Source organism: Somniosus microcephalus, chromosome 14, assembly GCF_052327205.1.
Source record: "Somniosus microcephalus isolate GS21.2 chromosome 14, FLI_Smic_1.0, whole genome shotgun sequence".
In the NCBI taxonomy this organism is placed as follows: Eukaryota; Metazoa; Chordata; class Chondrichthyes; order Squaliformes; family Somniosidae; genus Somniosus; species Somniosus microcephalus.
The window spans coordinates 83,480,634-83,496,564 of record NC_141000.1 but is presented as its reverse complement, the minus strand read 5'-3'; the positions used below and the strand labels follow the sequence as shown (position 1 = coordinate 83,496,564).

General features: G+C 43.7%; 1 protein-coding gene across 3 annotated transcripts in view; it reads right to left on the bottom strand.

Annotated features, from left to right (window-relative positions):
- tmem39a (transmembrane protein 39A) overlaps positions 1-15,931 on the bottom strand; it is an 80,785-nt gene that overhangs the window by 23,833 nt on the left and 41,021 nt on the right. For all 3 annotated transcript variants that reach the window (XM_086006809.1, XM_086006810.1, XM_086006811.1), the window contains exons 3-5: positions 11,324-11,546; positions 6,031-6,114; positions 5,109-5,263 (exon numbers count right to left, since the gene is read on the bottom strand). In XM_086006809.1, the coding sequence (XP_085862935.1) occupies positions 5,109-5,263; positions 6,031-6,114; positions 11,324-11,546 (462 nt within the window). The remainder of the gene's footprint in view (positions 1-5,108; positions 5,264-6,030; positions 6,115-11,323; positions 11,547-15,931) is intronic.

The window sequence follows — 15,931 nt, the reverse complement described above, 5'->3', positions numbered from 1 at the left end:
GAACAAAGAAATGGCAGACCAACTAAATACATATTTTGGTTCTGTCTTCACAAAGGAGGACGCAAATAACCTCCCAGAGATGCCGGGGAACATAGGGTCTGATGAAAGGGAGGAACTGAAAGAAATCAGTATTTGTAGGGAAATGGTGTTAGGAAAATTGATGGGACTGAAGGCCGATAAATCCCATGGGCCTGATAATCTACATCCCAGGGTACTTAAGGAAATGGCCCTAGAAGTAGTAGATGCATTGCTGGTCATCTTCCAGAACTCGATAGACTCTGGAACAGTGCCCATGGATTGGAGGGTAGCTAATGTTACCCCACTATTCAAAAAAGGCGGTAGAGAAAAAGCGGGGAATTATGGACTGGTAAGCCTGACATCGGTAGTGGGGAAAATGCTAGAGTCCATTATAAAAGATGTAATAGCAGAGCACTTGGAAAGCAGTGACAGGATCGGACAAAGTCAACATGGATTTACAAAAGGTAAATCATGCTTGACTAATCTACTGGAATTTTTTGAGGATGTAACTGGTAAAATAGATAAGGGAGAACCAGTGGATGTGGTGTATTTGGACTTTCAGAAGGCTTTCGATAAGGTCCCGCATAAGAGATTAGCGTGCAAAATTAAGGCACATGGGATTGGGGGCAAGGTATTGACTTGGATAGAGAACTGGTTGGCGGACAGAAAGCAAAGAGTTGGAATAAACGGGTCGTTTTCCGAGTGGCAGGCAGTGACTAGTGGGGTACCGCAAGGATCGGTCCTCGGACCCCAGCTGTTCACAATATATATTAATGATCTGGACGAGGGAATTGGATGTAATATCTCCAAATTTGCAGACGACACAAAGCTGGGTGGGAAGGTATGCTGTGAGGAGGATGTCGTGAAACTCCAGTACGATTTGGACAGGTTGGGTGATTGGGCAGAAACATGGCAAATGCACTATGTGGATAAATGTGAGGTTATCCACTTTGGTGGCAAAAACAGGAAGGCAGATTATTATTTGAATGGCAATAGATTGGGAGAAGGGGAAGTGCAGAGAGACCTGGGTGTTCTTGTGCACCAGTCGCTGAAGGTAACCATGCAGGTGCCGCAGGTGGTTAAGAAGGCAAATGGTATGTTGGCCTTCGTAGCAAGAGGGTTCGAGTACAGGAACAAGGATGTCTTGCTACAATTGTACAGGGCCTTGGTGAGACCGCACCTTGAATATTGTGTGCAGTTTTGGTCGCCTTACCTGAGGAAGGACGTTCTTGCCATGGAAGGAGTGCAGCGAAGATTCACCAGGCTGATACCTGGGAGGGCAGGAATGATGTACGAGGAGAGATTGTGTCGATTGGGCTTATGCTCACTGGAGTTTAGAAGATCGAGAGGGGATCTCATCGAAACCTATAAAATTCTGTCAGGCCTGGACAGACTAGATGCAGGAAGGATGTTTCTGATGGCCGGGGAGTCCAGAACCAGGGGTCATAGTCTAAGGATAAGGGGTAAGCCATTTAGGACTGAAATGAGGAGGAATTTCTTCACCCAGAGAGTGGTGAACCTGTGGAATTCTCTGCCAGAGGGCGGTGGAGGCCAGTTCATTAAATATATTCAAGAAAGAGTTGGATATATTTCTTAAGACTAAAGTGATCAAGGGATATGGGGAGAAGGCAGGGACAGGGTACTGAATTTGGATGATCAGCCATGATCTCATCGAATGGCGGAGCAGGCTCAAAGGGCCCAATGGCCTACTCCTGCTCCTATCTTCTATGTTTCTATGTGTGTGTTTAATAAAAGGAACTACCGTATTAAACAGAACCAAACAATCGGTTGCAGTGTGAATCTTCTTTCTCTCATTTAGATCGTAAATCTCAAGTCGGAAACCCAGGTGGGGAAGAGAAAGATCCCTACACTTGGTAAACTCCGATGCAAAATACTCATTTAGTACCTCAGTCACATCTTCTGCCCCCACCAACAGATCTCCAATTTGGTCCCTAATTGGCCCCACTGCTCCTCTGACAACCCTTTTACTGTTAATGTGCCTAAAAATGACCTTTGGATTTCCCCTTTATGTTAGCCACCAATCTATTCTCATACTGTCTCCTTGCCCCTCTTATTTCCTTTTTCACTTGTCCTCCATACTTTTCATATTCAGCGTGATTCTCCCTTGTATTAGCAAGCTGACATCTGTCACATGTCCCCTTTTACTGCTTCATCCTACTCTCTAACTCCATCATCCAGGGAGTTTTGGATTTTGTTGCCCTCCCTTTCCCCCTTGTAGAATGTACCTTTACTGTAACCTGAACCATCTCTTTAAAGGCCACCCAGTGCTCCATTATAATTCTGCCTGCCAGTCTATGACTCCAATTTACCCCAAGCCAGACCCCTCATTTCACTGAAACTAGCCCTCCTCCAGTTAAATATTTTTATTCTAGATTGCTCCTCATCCTTCTCCATAACTAATCTAAACCTTACGATACTATGATCACCACCCACCACCCCCCCCACCCAAAGAGATGCTCCCCGACTGACATTCTCCACTTGACGCACCTCGTTCCCCGGGACTAGATCCAGCAATGCCTCCTTCCTCGTTGGCCAGGAAACATACTGATCAAGAAAGTTTTCCTGACAGTTCAGAAATTCCACCCCTTCTCTGCCCTTAACACAATCACTGCCCCATTCAATATTGAGGTAGTTAAAGTCTCCCATTATCACTACTCTATAGTTCTTGCACCTCAGTAATTTCTTTGCAAATCTGCTCCTCTATCTCCTACCCAGTATTTGGTGGCCTATAAAATAAATCAAGTAGCGCAATAGCTCCTATATTGTTTCTCAACTCCAATCAAACAGATACCGTCTTTGATTCCTCAAGGACATTCTCTTTTTCTAGCACTAATATTTTCCTTACTCAAAACTGCTACCCCCCGCCCATATTCTCTCTTCCCCTCCCCCTCCCATTTTCTCTTCCCCATCTTTCTTGAATACCTTGTACCCAGGAATTTTAAGCATCCAATCCTCCCCTTTTTTTGAGCCAGGTCTCAGTTATTGCTACTACATCATATTCCCACGTGGCTATTTGCCCCTGCAGCTCACCAACCTTATTAACCACACTTTGTGCATTTACATACATGCGCTCCAAATCGAACTTAGACCTCTCTGTATTTTCTATGATCCCACCTAATTCTGTATTCTTTCTGACTAGAACTGTCTCTCCCAGTCCTCTGTGCACCTTGTTTCTACTTTTTAAATACTACATTCTGGTGCCCAACCCCCTGCCAAATTAGTTTAAATTCATCCCCACCCCACTAGTTAACCTGCCCGCAAGGTTATTGGTCCCAGCTCTGTTCAGGTGCAACCTGTTCATCTTGAACAGGTCCCTCCTGCCATAGGACTGGTCCCAACGTCCCAGGAATCTGAAGCCCTCCCTCCTGCACCATGTCTCTAGCCACACATTAACCTTCCTATTTCTACTCTCACTAGCGTGAGACACTGGGAGTAATCCAGAGATTACTACCTTTGAGGTTCTGCTTTTGAACCCCTCAAACTCTGACTGCAGGACCTCAACCCTCTTCCTCCCTATGTTGTTGCTTCCGACATGGCTCCTTCCCTTTCCCCTGCAGAATGTTCTGCACCCTCTGGCACAAGGGAGGCAACATACCATACAGGTCTTACATTGACAGTAGCAGAACCTTGTCTGTCCCCATGACTATCGAATCCCTAATTAGTGCTGCATTCCTACACTTTGCTGAACCTTGTCATCAAATATTTAGTCAAGACTCACACTTGAATAATTATCATTTGATCAGGTACTAGGAGCCAAAGAACTCTACTCCAGTAAGGAGTCAACATCTTCAGGAGAGAAAACTGGCAAAGAGGGGCAGAAGATGGATTTTAGGCAGCAACAAAAAAAAAAAACCCTCATTTGAGGCTGGCAAGTTCAAGTGAGGAGCAGTTCTGGGATCCCTTCTCCTAGCAATTCAAAGGTGCAGCACTTGTTCAAATATTCTCTCTCTATGCCAAGGAAGTACACGGGCCCATTGGCGAACACAGCCAAGATCAGAAGCTTACAGGAAGATTGACCAACTCCATACTGTAGGACCAACTCGGGTGCTTCTATGCTGATCTATAAATTTAAAAACTTTATGTCTGGCAATGCCAAGTGTTCTTTAAATGCATAATTCAGATGAACAGCTAGGATTATAAAACAAAAAACAAGCACAAACCATTCTTGGTCACTGACAGGCCTTGGCTAGTTAACCTTTGCTTTTCTTTGGAAGAGTCACAAGCAAAACAAAAATTCACCAGTATTTTACATGCAAGCTGGAATTCAGTCAAGTTCGGCACAAAGCAATTGATTTAAACAATTCCCCAGAAAGTTACAGCTGCAATTCGATTCGAATCATACAGCATAGAAGAGGCTATCCAGCCCATCATGCCTCTTTGGTAGAGCCATTTAGTCCCACTCCCTGAGCTTTCCCCATAGCACTGCAAAATTTCCCTTTTCAAGTATTTATCCAATTCCTGTTCGAAAGTTACTATTGAATCTGCTTCCACCACCCCTTCAGGGAGTGTATCCCAGATCATCATAACCTCGCTGCGTAACAAAATCTCATCTCCTCCTTGGTTCTTTCGCTAATTATCAAATTTGTGTCCTCTAGTTATCGATCCTCTTGCCAGTGGAAACAGATTCTCCGTAATCTATCAAATCGAGTAACTCTCCTCTGCACCCTCCAAGACCTCGACATCCTTCCTGAAGTGTTGTGTCCAATTCTAGGCATAATACTCCAGCTGAGGCCTAACCAGTGATTAATAAAGATTTAGCATAACTTCCTTGCTTTTGTACTCTACGCCTCTAATAAAGCAAGGATCCCATATGCTTTTACAGCCTCAACAACTTGTCCTGCCACTTTCATTATAGACAACTATAATGCATCTTGAGGATTTGCCGCAACATAAGACTACAGAATTTCAAGAGGGTCACAATTAGGTGAGCCTCTCGTATCTTTTAACACTGTTTTAGAAAAACAGCTGGAAGATTTATAATTATAAATTTACGTGAGCCATTTAGAAGTCACAACATAAAAATCACTGTCTCTCATTAGCCAGCAGTAAAATATTTATAAAATACTTACGGGTACCCGAGGAACAGGAGATTTAGCACAGAATGATTCCTAAAAAGATTGACAAGTGTCCAGCACAGAACCCAGCCACACAACGTGAGAAGTACCAAACGAGCCACAATCAACAAAGTGTACCGCACTACAGAGGTTGTACTGGATTGAGACGCCTGCAAGAAAGAATTACATTAACTGACAAAATTCAAGATTTGAATTGTGTGTAGATTAAGCAATTTAGGAAAATTATACCCCAAATAAGCAGAAAACCAGTCTCATCAGTTCTATGCATAAAATCTGCAGATGGCTACTGCTGGAACATCTACACAAGTACTGCTGTTTTCTTAGAAATCAGCCACCAATAGGAGAGAATCACAATCATAACAGCAGCAATCATTTATCTCTAGCAGTTTTAAAGACAAAAACCATGATCGGCATTTTTATTTTCAAAGAACCACACAATTGTCAAACTTTTCAAAATGATATAATAGAAATAGGTGCCTCAGTGGGATAGAAGTGTAATTTGCAACACAAGACCATGCTGACATATTTGAAATATCAGTTAATAGGATAATAATCAGAGAATCTGTTCTAGCAATCTTAGAATTAGACTAGGCTCATTGAAGCATAGAAAATTAATCAACGATACTCCAGCCCATTGATAGTACTTGAAATATCACAAATAACCTGGTTGTAAAACCCATACATGCGCTCACGAAAGTCAGGTCACAAACAATAGTGAGGCGTTTACAAACTACAGTATGTGGAAGAAGATCGGTTTTGATTTACGCCACTAACTCACTACAATTATTGCCAATTATTCTACATGCTATGGGTGGGTACTAGCTTCCACCGAGATAGGTAATGCACACAGTTCACTGCCAAAAGGTAGTCAGAAGGCCATTTTTAGATGGCAAAAACTTCCACATGCTGAACTCACCTCCGAAATGAGGGTCCACACCAGTCTTCGGGCCAGCATTATAGTAATAAACGCTGCCAAGTGATAATCAATCAGATGAAAGTTCTTTAGGAAGAAAGAAAGAAAAGTTAAATGCCAAGTAAAACGCCTATTTGTGATCACCAGTACGATACTACACAAAAGCTTTTGCACAGATTGATTTCCAGTGATATAATTTCACAAGGAGTATTGGCCCCACCACCCTTTCTCCAGATCACAGATCTGACAGAAGTCATGACAGCCATTTTATGAAATGCAACCCACGAAAAAAGCAAGGCAATAAGTGGATGACAGTGTGTAGCCACTTGACTGGGTGTTCATTCAAGCTACAGTGCTGCATGAAGATGAATACTTAATTGAATGTAATAAAGGTGCTTTGTATTGAAAGAGGAAGAGTGGGAGAGCAATAATGCCAAGGGATTCGATAGTTAGGGGAGCAGACAAGCGTTTCTGCGGCCGCAGACGTGACTCCAGGGTAATATGTTGCCTTCCTGGTGCCAGGGTGAAGGATGTCACCGAGCAGCTGCAGAGCAGAGGTGGGAGGATGAGCAGCCAGCGGTCATGGTCCATATCAGTACCAATGACATAGGTAGAAAGAAGGATGAGGTCCTGCACAGATTTCAGGGAGCTAGGAAAGAGATTAAAAAGCAGGAATTCAAGGTAGTAATCTCCGGTTTACTCCCGGTGCCACGTGCTAGTGAGTATAGAAATAGCAGGATAGCGCAGATGAATGTGTGGCTGGAGAGATGGTGCGGGGGGGGGGAGGGCTTTAGATTACTGGGGCATTGGGACCAGTACAAGCCGGACGGGTTGCACCTCAACAGGGCCGGAACCAATATCCTCACGGGGAGGTTTCCTAGTGCTGTTGGGGAGGGTTTAAACTAATTTGGCAGGGGGATGGGCACCAGGATGCAATATTAGAAAGGGGAAATAAAGTGCTAAAAGGATTGGGAGAGGCAGAGAGCACTAAAGTAAGAAATAGTAAGGTATGGGGGTGGGGGGGGGGTCAAACTAAGAATACAGGATGGTCCAAGATGGATTTCCAGTGTATGTATGTGAACGCATGAAGCGTAGTAAACAAAGTAAGTGAGCTGCAGGCACAAATAGCCACATGGGAATATGATGTTGTGGCAACAGAGCTGGCTCAAAAAAAGGCAGGATTGGGTAGTAATTATTCCTGGTTATAAGATGTTTAGGAAAATTAGGGAAGGAAAGGTAGGAGGTGGTGTGGCAGTATTGGTCAAGGAGAATGTTACAGTGTTGAAGAAGGAAGATGTCCTGGAGGGGTCAAGGACAGAATCTATATGGCTAGAGTTAAGAAATAATAGAGATGCCATTACACTACTAGGTGAATTCTATAGACCACCAAATAGTGGGAAAGATATAGAGGGGCAAATTTGCAGAGAAATTACAGAGAGGTGCAAGAACTATACAGTAGTAATAATGGGGGACTTCAACTATCCTAATATAGACTGGGATTGTAATAGTGTGAAGGGCAGAGAAGGGGAAGATTTTCTGAAGTGTGTTCAGGAGAACTTTTTTGATCAGCATGTTTCCGGCCCAACAAGGGAGGAGGCACTGCTGAATTTGGTTCTGGGGAATGAGGTTGGTCAAGTGGAGCAAGTGTCATTAGGGGAACATTTAGGGAACAGTGATCATAGTATAATAAGGTTTAGATTAGTTATGGAAAAGGACAGGGAGCAATCTAGAGTAAAAATGTTTCACTGGGGGCAGGCCAATTTCAGTGGGATGAGAACAGATCTGGCCCAGGTAAACTGGAAACAAAGATTAGCAGGCAATACTGTAAAGGAACAATGGGCTGCCTTTAAAGAGGAAATAGTTCAGGTATATTCCCACTAGGGGGAAAGGCAGGGCAACTAAAAGTCAGGGCTCCCTTGATGACAAAAGAGATAGCTAATATGATGAAGCAGAAAAAGAGTGCGTATGATAGATGTCAGGTTGCAAATACATCTGAGAATCAGACTAATATAGATATTATTAATATAGAAAGGTCAGAGGAGAAGTGAAAAAGAAAATAAGGGGGCAAAGAGAGGGTATAAGAATAGAATGGCAGCCAACATAAAAAATAATCCAAAGGTCTTCTATAGACATATAAATAGTAAAAGCGTGGTAAGAGGGGGGGGGGGGGGGGGGCAGGGCCGACTAGGAGCCAAAAAGTAGACCTATGCATGGAAGCAGAGGGTATGGCCGAGGTACTAAATGAGTACTTTGTATCCGTCTTCACCAAGGAAGAGGATGCTGCCATAGACAGTGAAAGAGGAGTTAGTGGAGACACTTGATAGGATAAGAATTGAAAGGCTGGCTGTACTTAAAGTAGATAAATCACCAGGAGCAGATGGGATGCATCCTAGGATGCTGAGGAAATTGAGGGTGGAAATTGCAGAGGTCGTGGCCATAATATTCCAATCCTCCTTAGATATGGGGGTGATGCGAGAGGACTGGTGAATTGCAAATGTTACACCATTGTTCAAAAAAGGGTGTAAAGATAAACCCAGCAACTACAGGCCAGTCAGTTTGACCTCGGTCGTGGGGAAGCTTTTAGAAACAGTAATCAGGGACAAAATTAACAAGGCACTTGGACAAGTGTGGATTAATTCAGGAAAGCCAGCACAGATTTGTTAAAGGCAAATCATATTTAACTAACTTTATTGCGTTCTTTGATGAGGTAACAGAGAGGGTTGATGAGGGTAATGCAGTTGACGTAGTGTACATGGATTTCCAAAAGGCGTTCAACAAAGTGCCACATAATAGGCTTGCCAGCAAAGTTGGAGCCCATGGAATAAACAGGACAGTGGCAGCATGGATATGAAATTGGCTAAGTGACAGGAAACACAGAGAGTAGTGGTGAATGGCTGTTTTTCAGACTGGAGTGGTGTTCCCCAGGGGTCGGGTCTAGGACCACTGCTTTTCTTGATATATATTAATGACTTGGATGTGGGTGTACAGGGCACAATTTCAAAATGTACAGATGACACAAAACTTGGAAGTATAGTGACCCGTGAGGAGGAGAGTGATAGACTTCAGGAAGACGTAGACAGACTGGTGAAATGGGCGGACACGTGGCAGATGAAATTTAATGCAGAAAAGTCTGAAGTGGCACATTGTGATAGAAAGAACGAGGAGAGGACATATAAACTAAATGGTACAATCCTGAAGAGGGTGCACAAACAGAGAGACCTGGGGGTATGTGTGTACAGATCGTTGAAGGTGGCAGGGCAGGTTGAGAAAGCAGTTAAAAAGGCTTACGGGATCCTGGGCTTCATAAATAGAGGTATAGAGTACAAAAGCGTGGAAATGATGTAGCGTATAAAACACTAGTTCGGCCCCAACTGGAGTACTGTGTTCAATTCTGGGCACCACACTATAGGAAGGATATGAAGGCCTTAGAGAGGGTGCAAAAAGATTTACTAGAATGATTCCAGGAATGAGAGACTTCAGTTACGTATATGGACTGGAGAAGCTGGGGTTGTTCTCCTTGGAGCAGAGAAGGTTGAGAGGAGATTTGATAGAGGTGTTCAAAATCATGAGGGGACTGGACAGAGTAGATAAAGAGAAACTGTTCCCATTGGCAGAAGGGTCAAGAACCAGAAGAGACAGATTTAAGGTGATTGGCAGAAGAACCAATGGCGACGCACGAAAAAACTTTACATAGCAAGTGTTTAGGATCTGGAATGCACTGCCTGAAAGGGTGGTGGAGGCAGATTCAATCACGTCTTTCAAAAGGGAGTTGGATAAGTACCTGAAGGAACTGTAGGGCTACTGGGAAAGGGCGGGGAGTGGGACTAGCTGAGGTGTTCTTGCAGAGAGCTGGCCAGGATTTGACGGGCCGAATGGCCTTCTCCAATGCTGTAACCATTCTATGATAGTCAATCTGCTTTGCTGTAGCCACTTTTCAAGATTCATGTAGGTTGACATTATCTTGTAATTTTCTCTAACCCCAATTGATTAAAGAAAACAGCAAGGTGTGGGTGCACATATTTTGGTCAAATTTATGACTAAAGTAAATACTGCACTGGAATTTCCTCAGAAATTTGGAATAAAATTTGCTTTGTCTTCAGTTTTCAAGATTGTAAAATTTTAGAATAGCCATTATACGTACACACTGCTGTAGCAACAAACTCAAACTAACTACTCAAATGTAAAATAACAGAAAATGCTGGAACTCAGCAGGCCAGGCAACATCCGTGGAGAGAAATTAGAGTCAACGTTTCAGGTCAAACCCTTTGTCAAGACTAAAGAGGCACAGGGAATGAAATTTCTCTCCACAGATGTTGCCTGGCCTGCTGAGTTTTTTCAGCATTTTCTGTTGTTATTTCAGATTTGCAGCATCTGCAGTATTTTGCTATCGTACTCAAATGTAAAACTGGTCAAAAAATAATTTGCAGAGCACAGCATGCACTGAAAATAAAAGTAGCCAACTATTTTAAAAAAAGTCCACACCCAGCCCAGCTGTGAATTCCTTACTCGATGAGTAAGGCTGCTTGCAACATGTGTCTTCACCTGTTGTGTGTCAGAACTTCTGCCTTGGTTTAAACAAGTCACCAAAAGTGTGTCTGGCAAATTAGATACGAATATACGTGCCCCATGATAATGGTGGAATCAATTGCTGGAACACAAGATTTTTCACTCATCTATGATAATATTTGTAATCTATGCACTAACACAGCAGAAATGTTTACAGTCACTTTCACTGCAAAGTACAGGAGAAATTAGTAAAGTCTAACATTCTGCTGTGAATTCAATAAAATGTTGTAGAACCCCAGCTTCAAAAGGTACATTGTCTATTAAAAATATAACTTCGAATTGAAGGCTCCAATGGTGAGTCATTTCCCCATGGTTTATAAAGTAAACAAAAGGTTATGATGTCCGAATTCAAAGGTTAATGGCCCTACATCACACCTTTAGTTTATTCCTGTACAGTGCAGTACTTTATATACTTAAGCTGCTTATAAATTCCAAATTTTCTTTAACATATTTCTCCTGGCCAGCTGGAAATGCATTCTGTTTTTTTGCCTACTGGCATTTACTTGTCAGTGCTTGTGAATTTCATAATCTCATGATTTCATGATTTCAAGAGAAGGGGTATTGCACTATACAATTTAAACAGTCACATTGGAATTTATTTCACTGCTTAATTAATCTCTATCACCACAGCCTGTATGTATTGTGCATGATGTACAGAAATCTAACTGCACTCTCAAATAACAGTCAATTATAAAGTTCTCGTAACTCTGACTACAAAAGACATGCTCACCAGTGAGGTAGAAGCAGCAGGGTGATTATATGGAAACCACCACACTGTTTTGTAAATGTTAATGTACTGAACAAGAAGGGCCATCAGCAGGTAAATGAAAAAAAAGAGCTCAAAGACAAGGCATCCATCCGTTGGCAGGTCAGGAATACGGCAGTGGCGGACAGGTTCCGGGGTAATCAAGGCAGTGATGGGAGGGGCAGACAGACCAATGGCATTGCCATTCCTAAAACGGGAGAAAGAAAAAACATTGTAAAACCAAAAAAAGGAATAGGGAAAACACAATTTTAAACAAAGTAGTTCAAAGCATCTCCACTGATTTCTTAAAAGCATGCACAAACATCAAAATTTATTCAATGCCTACAAAACTTCACTTTCAAAAAAGTGATCAGAGAAATCTCATTAGACTTCAAGATTCTCTGTAATTTTCTAAAGGGTGAGTTATAATAAAAGGACACAGCCACAAAAACGAGAATCCACTGTTGTCATTTTTCAATTTAGAGTGGATGGACAACCCCAAAATCTACTTAAACTGAAAGTAGTTATTTAATATCTTAGTGGAAAAGTCAAACCATGAACTGGGAAGCTCCACCCCCTTTCTCTTTAGGGCAACTGCATGATTGCTGAGCAAGATACAAATACTAGACATCTAAACCACAGTGCATCAAATTGTTTGACAGAATAGAATGCTCACGTGAGGCTGCTTTTAAACAGGACATAAATGTGAATTTCATAACATCTAGACACAAAAGAAAGATGGAAGAAGCCCTTTTATTTTGAGATAGACTTCTGGGATTGTCCATCTGGTGGTTACTCGACAGGTGACTCAGTGACCTTCATGATAGAGCAAGATCAAAGGAAAACCATGTACAGGAAACTTTCGATTAACCGGCCACTAAATAACCGGAAATGTCGGTTAACCGGCAAAATTCAGGAGTCGGTTCAGATAACTTTTTTTTACTTTTAGTTACTTTTTTTAAACTAATTTCTGGCTGTGCAAGCGTCTAACTGAAGCTGTTGCTAAGCTACAGAGACGCTTGCAAGCTGTGCGGATTGTTTTGAAGCTGTTGCTAAACAGGGTTTGTTGCTTTAGACGGAGCGCTGAGCTCCGTACCTTTTAACTATAGCGCTCGATTCTCCGGCATTGTTGATAGACCAGCACCAGCTCGGTCCCGTCCGTGCCGGATACCAGAAAGTTTCCTGTAGTTTCAATTTTTGCAACTAGATGGAACTAGTGTACTTTATAAATGCTGTAGAAATAGGGGTGTCCAAACTTTGTGTCTTTATGGGCTACATAGGTGCATACCATGGCGCCTCAGGGTCCACGTATAAAAGTTTAAATCTATGTTCCCACAAATTTGCATATATCTAAAGTTGCTGACATGAACAGGTTTATGTTAATGTTCTAATTTATGATCTATCTGCCAATGAGGGAACGGCACTTTCCAAACCTCCAGGCCCAAAAAATTCAAATCGAATTTTTTTTTTTTTTTAACAAAAGTGCAAATTGGTTAGAGCTGCCTGGGCTTCAGGAGGCAGGCAGAAGTAGTTTAGGCACAGGATTGGTCCATGGCTGACCCGGCGAGCAGTGGGAGCCAGGAATGAGACGGTGCTTGAACAACGGTTGAGAAATAGAGAAGGGACGAAAATGCAGAAGCCTAGAGAAGAGAAATAGGAGAGCTGGATGTCAAAAAGGGATGAAATGGGGATGTTTGCGCTCCAGGAAACCTGTAGGTCCCTTGCAGTCAGAATCAGGGGAATTTATAATGGGGAACAAAGAAATGGCAGATCAATTAAATACATACTTTGGTTCTGTCTTCACAAAGGAGGACACAAATAACCTCCCAGAGATGTCGGGAAACATAGGGTCGAATGAGAGGGAGGAACTGAATGAAATCAGTATTTGTAGAGAAATGGTGTTAGGGGAATTGACGGGATTGAAGGCCGATAAATCCCCAGGGCCTGATAATCTACATCCTAGGGTACTTAAGGAAGTGGCCCTAGAAATAGTAGATGCATTGCTGGTCATCTTCCAAAATTCTATAGACTCTGGAACAGTTCCCATGGATTGGACGGTAGCTAATGTAACCCCACTATTTTAAAAAAAGGTGGTAGAGAGAAAACAGGGAATTATAGACCAGTAAGCCGGACATCGGTAGTGGGGAAAATGCTAGAATCCATTATAAAAGATGTAATAGCAGAGCACTTGGAAAACAGTGACAGGATCGGACAAAGTCAACATGGATTTACAAAATGTAAATCATGCTTGACTAATCTACTGGAATTTTTGTTGAGGATGTAACTGGTATAATAGTTGAGAGAACCAGTGGATGTGGTGTATTTGGACTTTCAGAAGGCTTTCGATAAGGTTCCGCATAAGAGATTAGTGATGTAAGAAAACTACTTGGCACTTGGTCAGAATATTAAACAAGGCTTTAATCGACTGTTTCACAACACGGAAGTCTAGTTATCCTTCATTAGTTCCTGTTTACAAAATGTCCCTGAGCAAGCTGGGCCCGTGCCAGAGTATTTATACTCTCCCTGGACAGCGCCACCAGCAGGCCGCCCAGTATATTCAATAAGCCATTTCTACATTAATGGCACGATTTATGTCTTCTTCCCGTCTGAAAGATTGGAAGTCCAGTGGCTTCTTTCTACCGTATTAGTCGGACTAAGAATAGACGCAGTCGTCTGGCTCTCAGTCGGTGGCCGGAAGGCACGTCTCCTCGGACTGTGTTTTGGTTCCTGGGTCGCTTAGTTCGTACCAGCGGGCTGGCAGAGTCCGTGTCGCCTTGATCGACCTGAGGGGGACTGGGGAGATCGTGGCTCTGGGTGCGGGCCCCCACAGGCGCAGAGCTGGCTTCACCCTGCCCAGTAGTCTCTGACTGACCGGCGTCCTGGCTTCGGGTGGCCATCCCGCGGGGAGCGCTCTGTTCCCCGGGTTGATCTGGCGGAATAGCTGGCAGATCCCTTGATGTCCCGGGTAGGGTGTCATCCTCAGAGGAGCACAGGGTATCGGTGTCATTGATACAGGTCCCACCATCGATTGGGTCCGTGGGACTGGTTGGGCAGGGAGCCAGATCCGGGAGTGACACTGCGGATTCCCGGCCATCAGGGTACCACACGTATGTGTACGTGGGATTGACATCCGTCAGTTCCACTTCGTCGACGAGGGGATCACTCAGAGGATCGGATGAATCTTTGGAGCAGCACGGTGCCAGGAGCTGCCAACCATGATGGTAGGGACATCCCATGAGTGGAGCGACGCTGGAACCCGAAGAATCGTTCGTGAGGAGTAGCGTTGGTGGATGTAGAAAGAGGAGACTGACAGAATGCAATGCGTCAGGGAGCATAGTTTCCCACTGCTGGTCTGATAGGTTGCGTGACCTCAGTGCAAGATGAACAGCATTCCAAATGATAGCGTATCTCAACCTGTCCGTTTCCAATAGAATGATATGGTGATGTTCTACTTGTGGCGATTCCCCGTTGGGAAAGATAACTTTGGAGTTCGCTTGACATGAAGGAGGGACCCCGATCAGAGTGGATGAAATTGGCTATACCGCAAAGGGAAAAGACCTGATCGAGGCATTTGATCACTGTGGATATTCATCCACCATAGTAAGCAAGTAGGTGTTTCGCGTTGAGGAAGGCAGTGGTCCTTTAAAGTCAATGCTGAGTCGCTGCATAGCGTGTATGAGCGAGCCATCCGACGGATAGAAGAATTGCGGTTTTAATTCCGCGCAAATTCTACAAGTGGAGCATGTTTTTCTCACGTCTTCCGTAGAAAATGGGAGATTTTTAGATCGCACAAAGTGTAATATACGGGTAACGGCAGGATGGCATAAGTCAGGATGAAGATCCGCAAGAGTCGAAGTTGACATGGAAGAGCAGAATGCACACGTGAGGGTATGCGGGGCCACATTCTCTTTGCCGGGTCGATAATGTAACCAAAGGCAGCCAATTCCATCCTCCAGAGCTGTATTTTGTTATTCTTGATCTTCGCGCATTTCCGGTTATCCAGCATAAAGGCCACGGAGCGCTGATTGGTTATAAGTGTGAAATGGCGACGAGCGAGAAAATGAATTCATTTACGTACTGCTTCGATGATAGCCGTAGCCTCCTTCTCGACAGAAGGATAATGGAGCTCGCTACCCTGCAAAGTTCTGGACAGAAATGCAATGGGTCGACCACCTTGATTCAAGGTAGCTGAGATCGCCACATCAGATGCATCGCACTCGACCACGAAAGGGAGATTTTCATCGATGGAACAAAGCGTGGCTTTTTCCAGTTGTTGCTTGAGGTCGAAAGCTGAAATAGCCGTTGCCTCTAATGGAAATGACTGTGTGAAGCAGGGGCTGGATCTTGTCAGAAAAGTGGGGTATCCACGTCGCATAATAGGCGAACATGCCGAGGGCCCGACGAAGAGGTTTGTAGGAGGAGGGAGCTCCTGAAGCGGACGAAGTCGCTCCGGATCCGGTTTGATGACACCATTGCCCACCCAGTAGCCAAGGATGTTGACTGATGGTACGGATTTCACAGATTTGGACTCATTTAAGGTTAAGTTGCAATGACGGAGAACGTCAAGAAATTTCTGGAGGTTGGCATCATGCT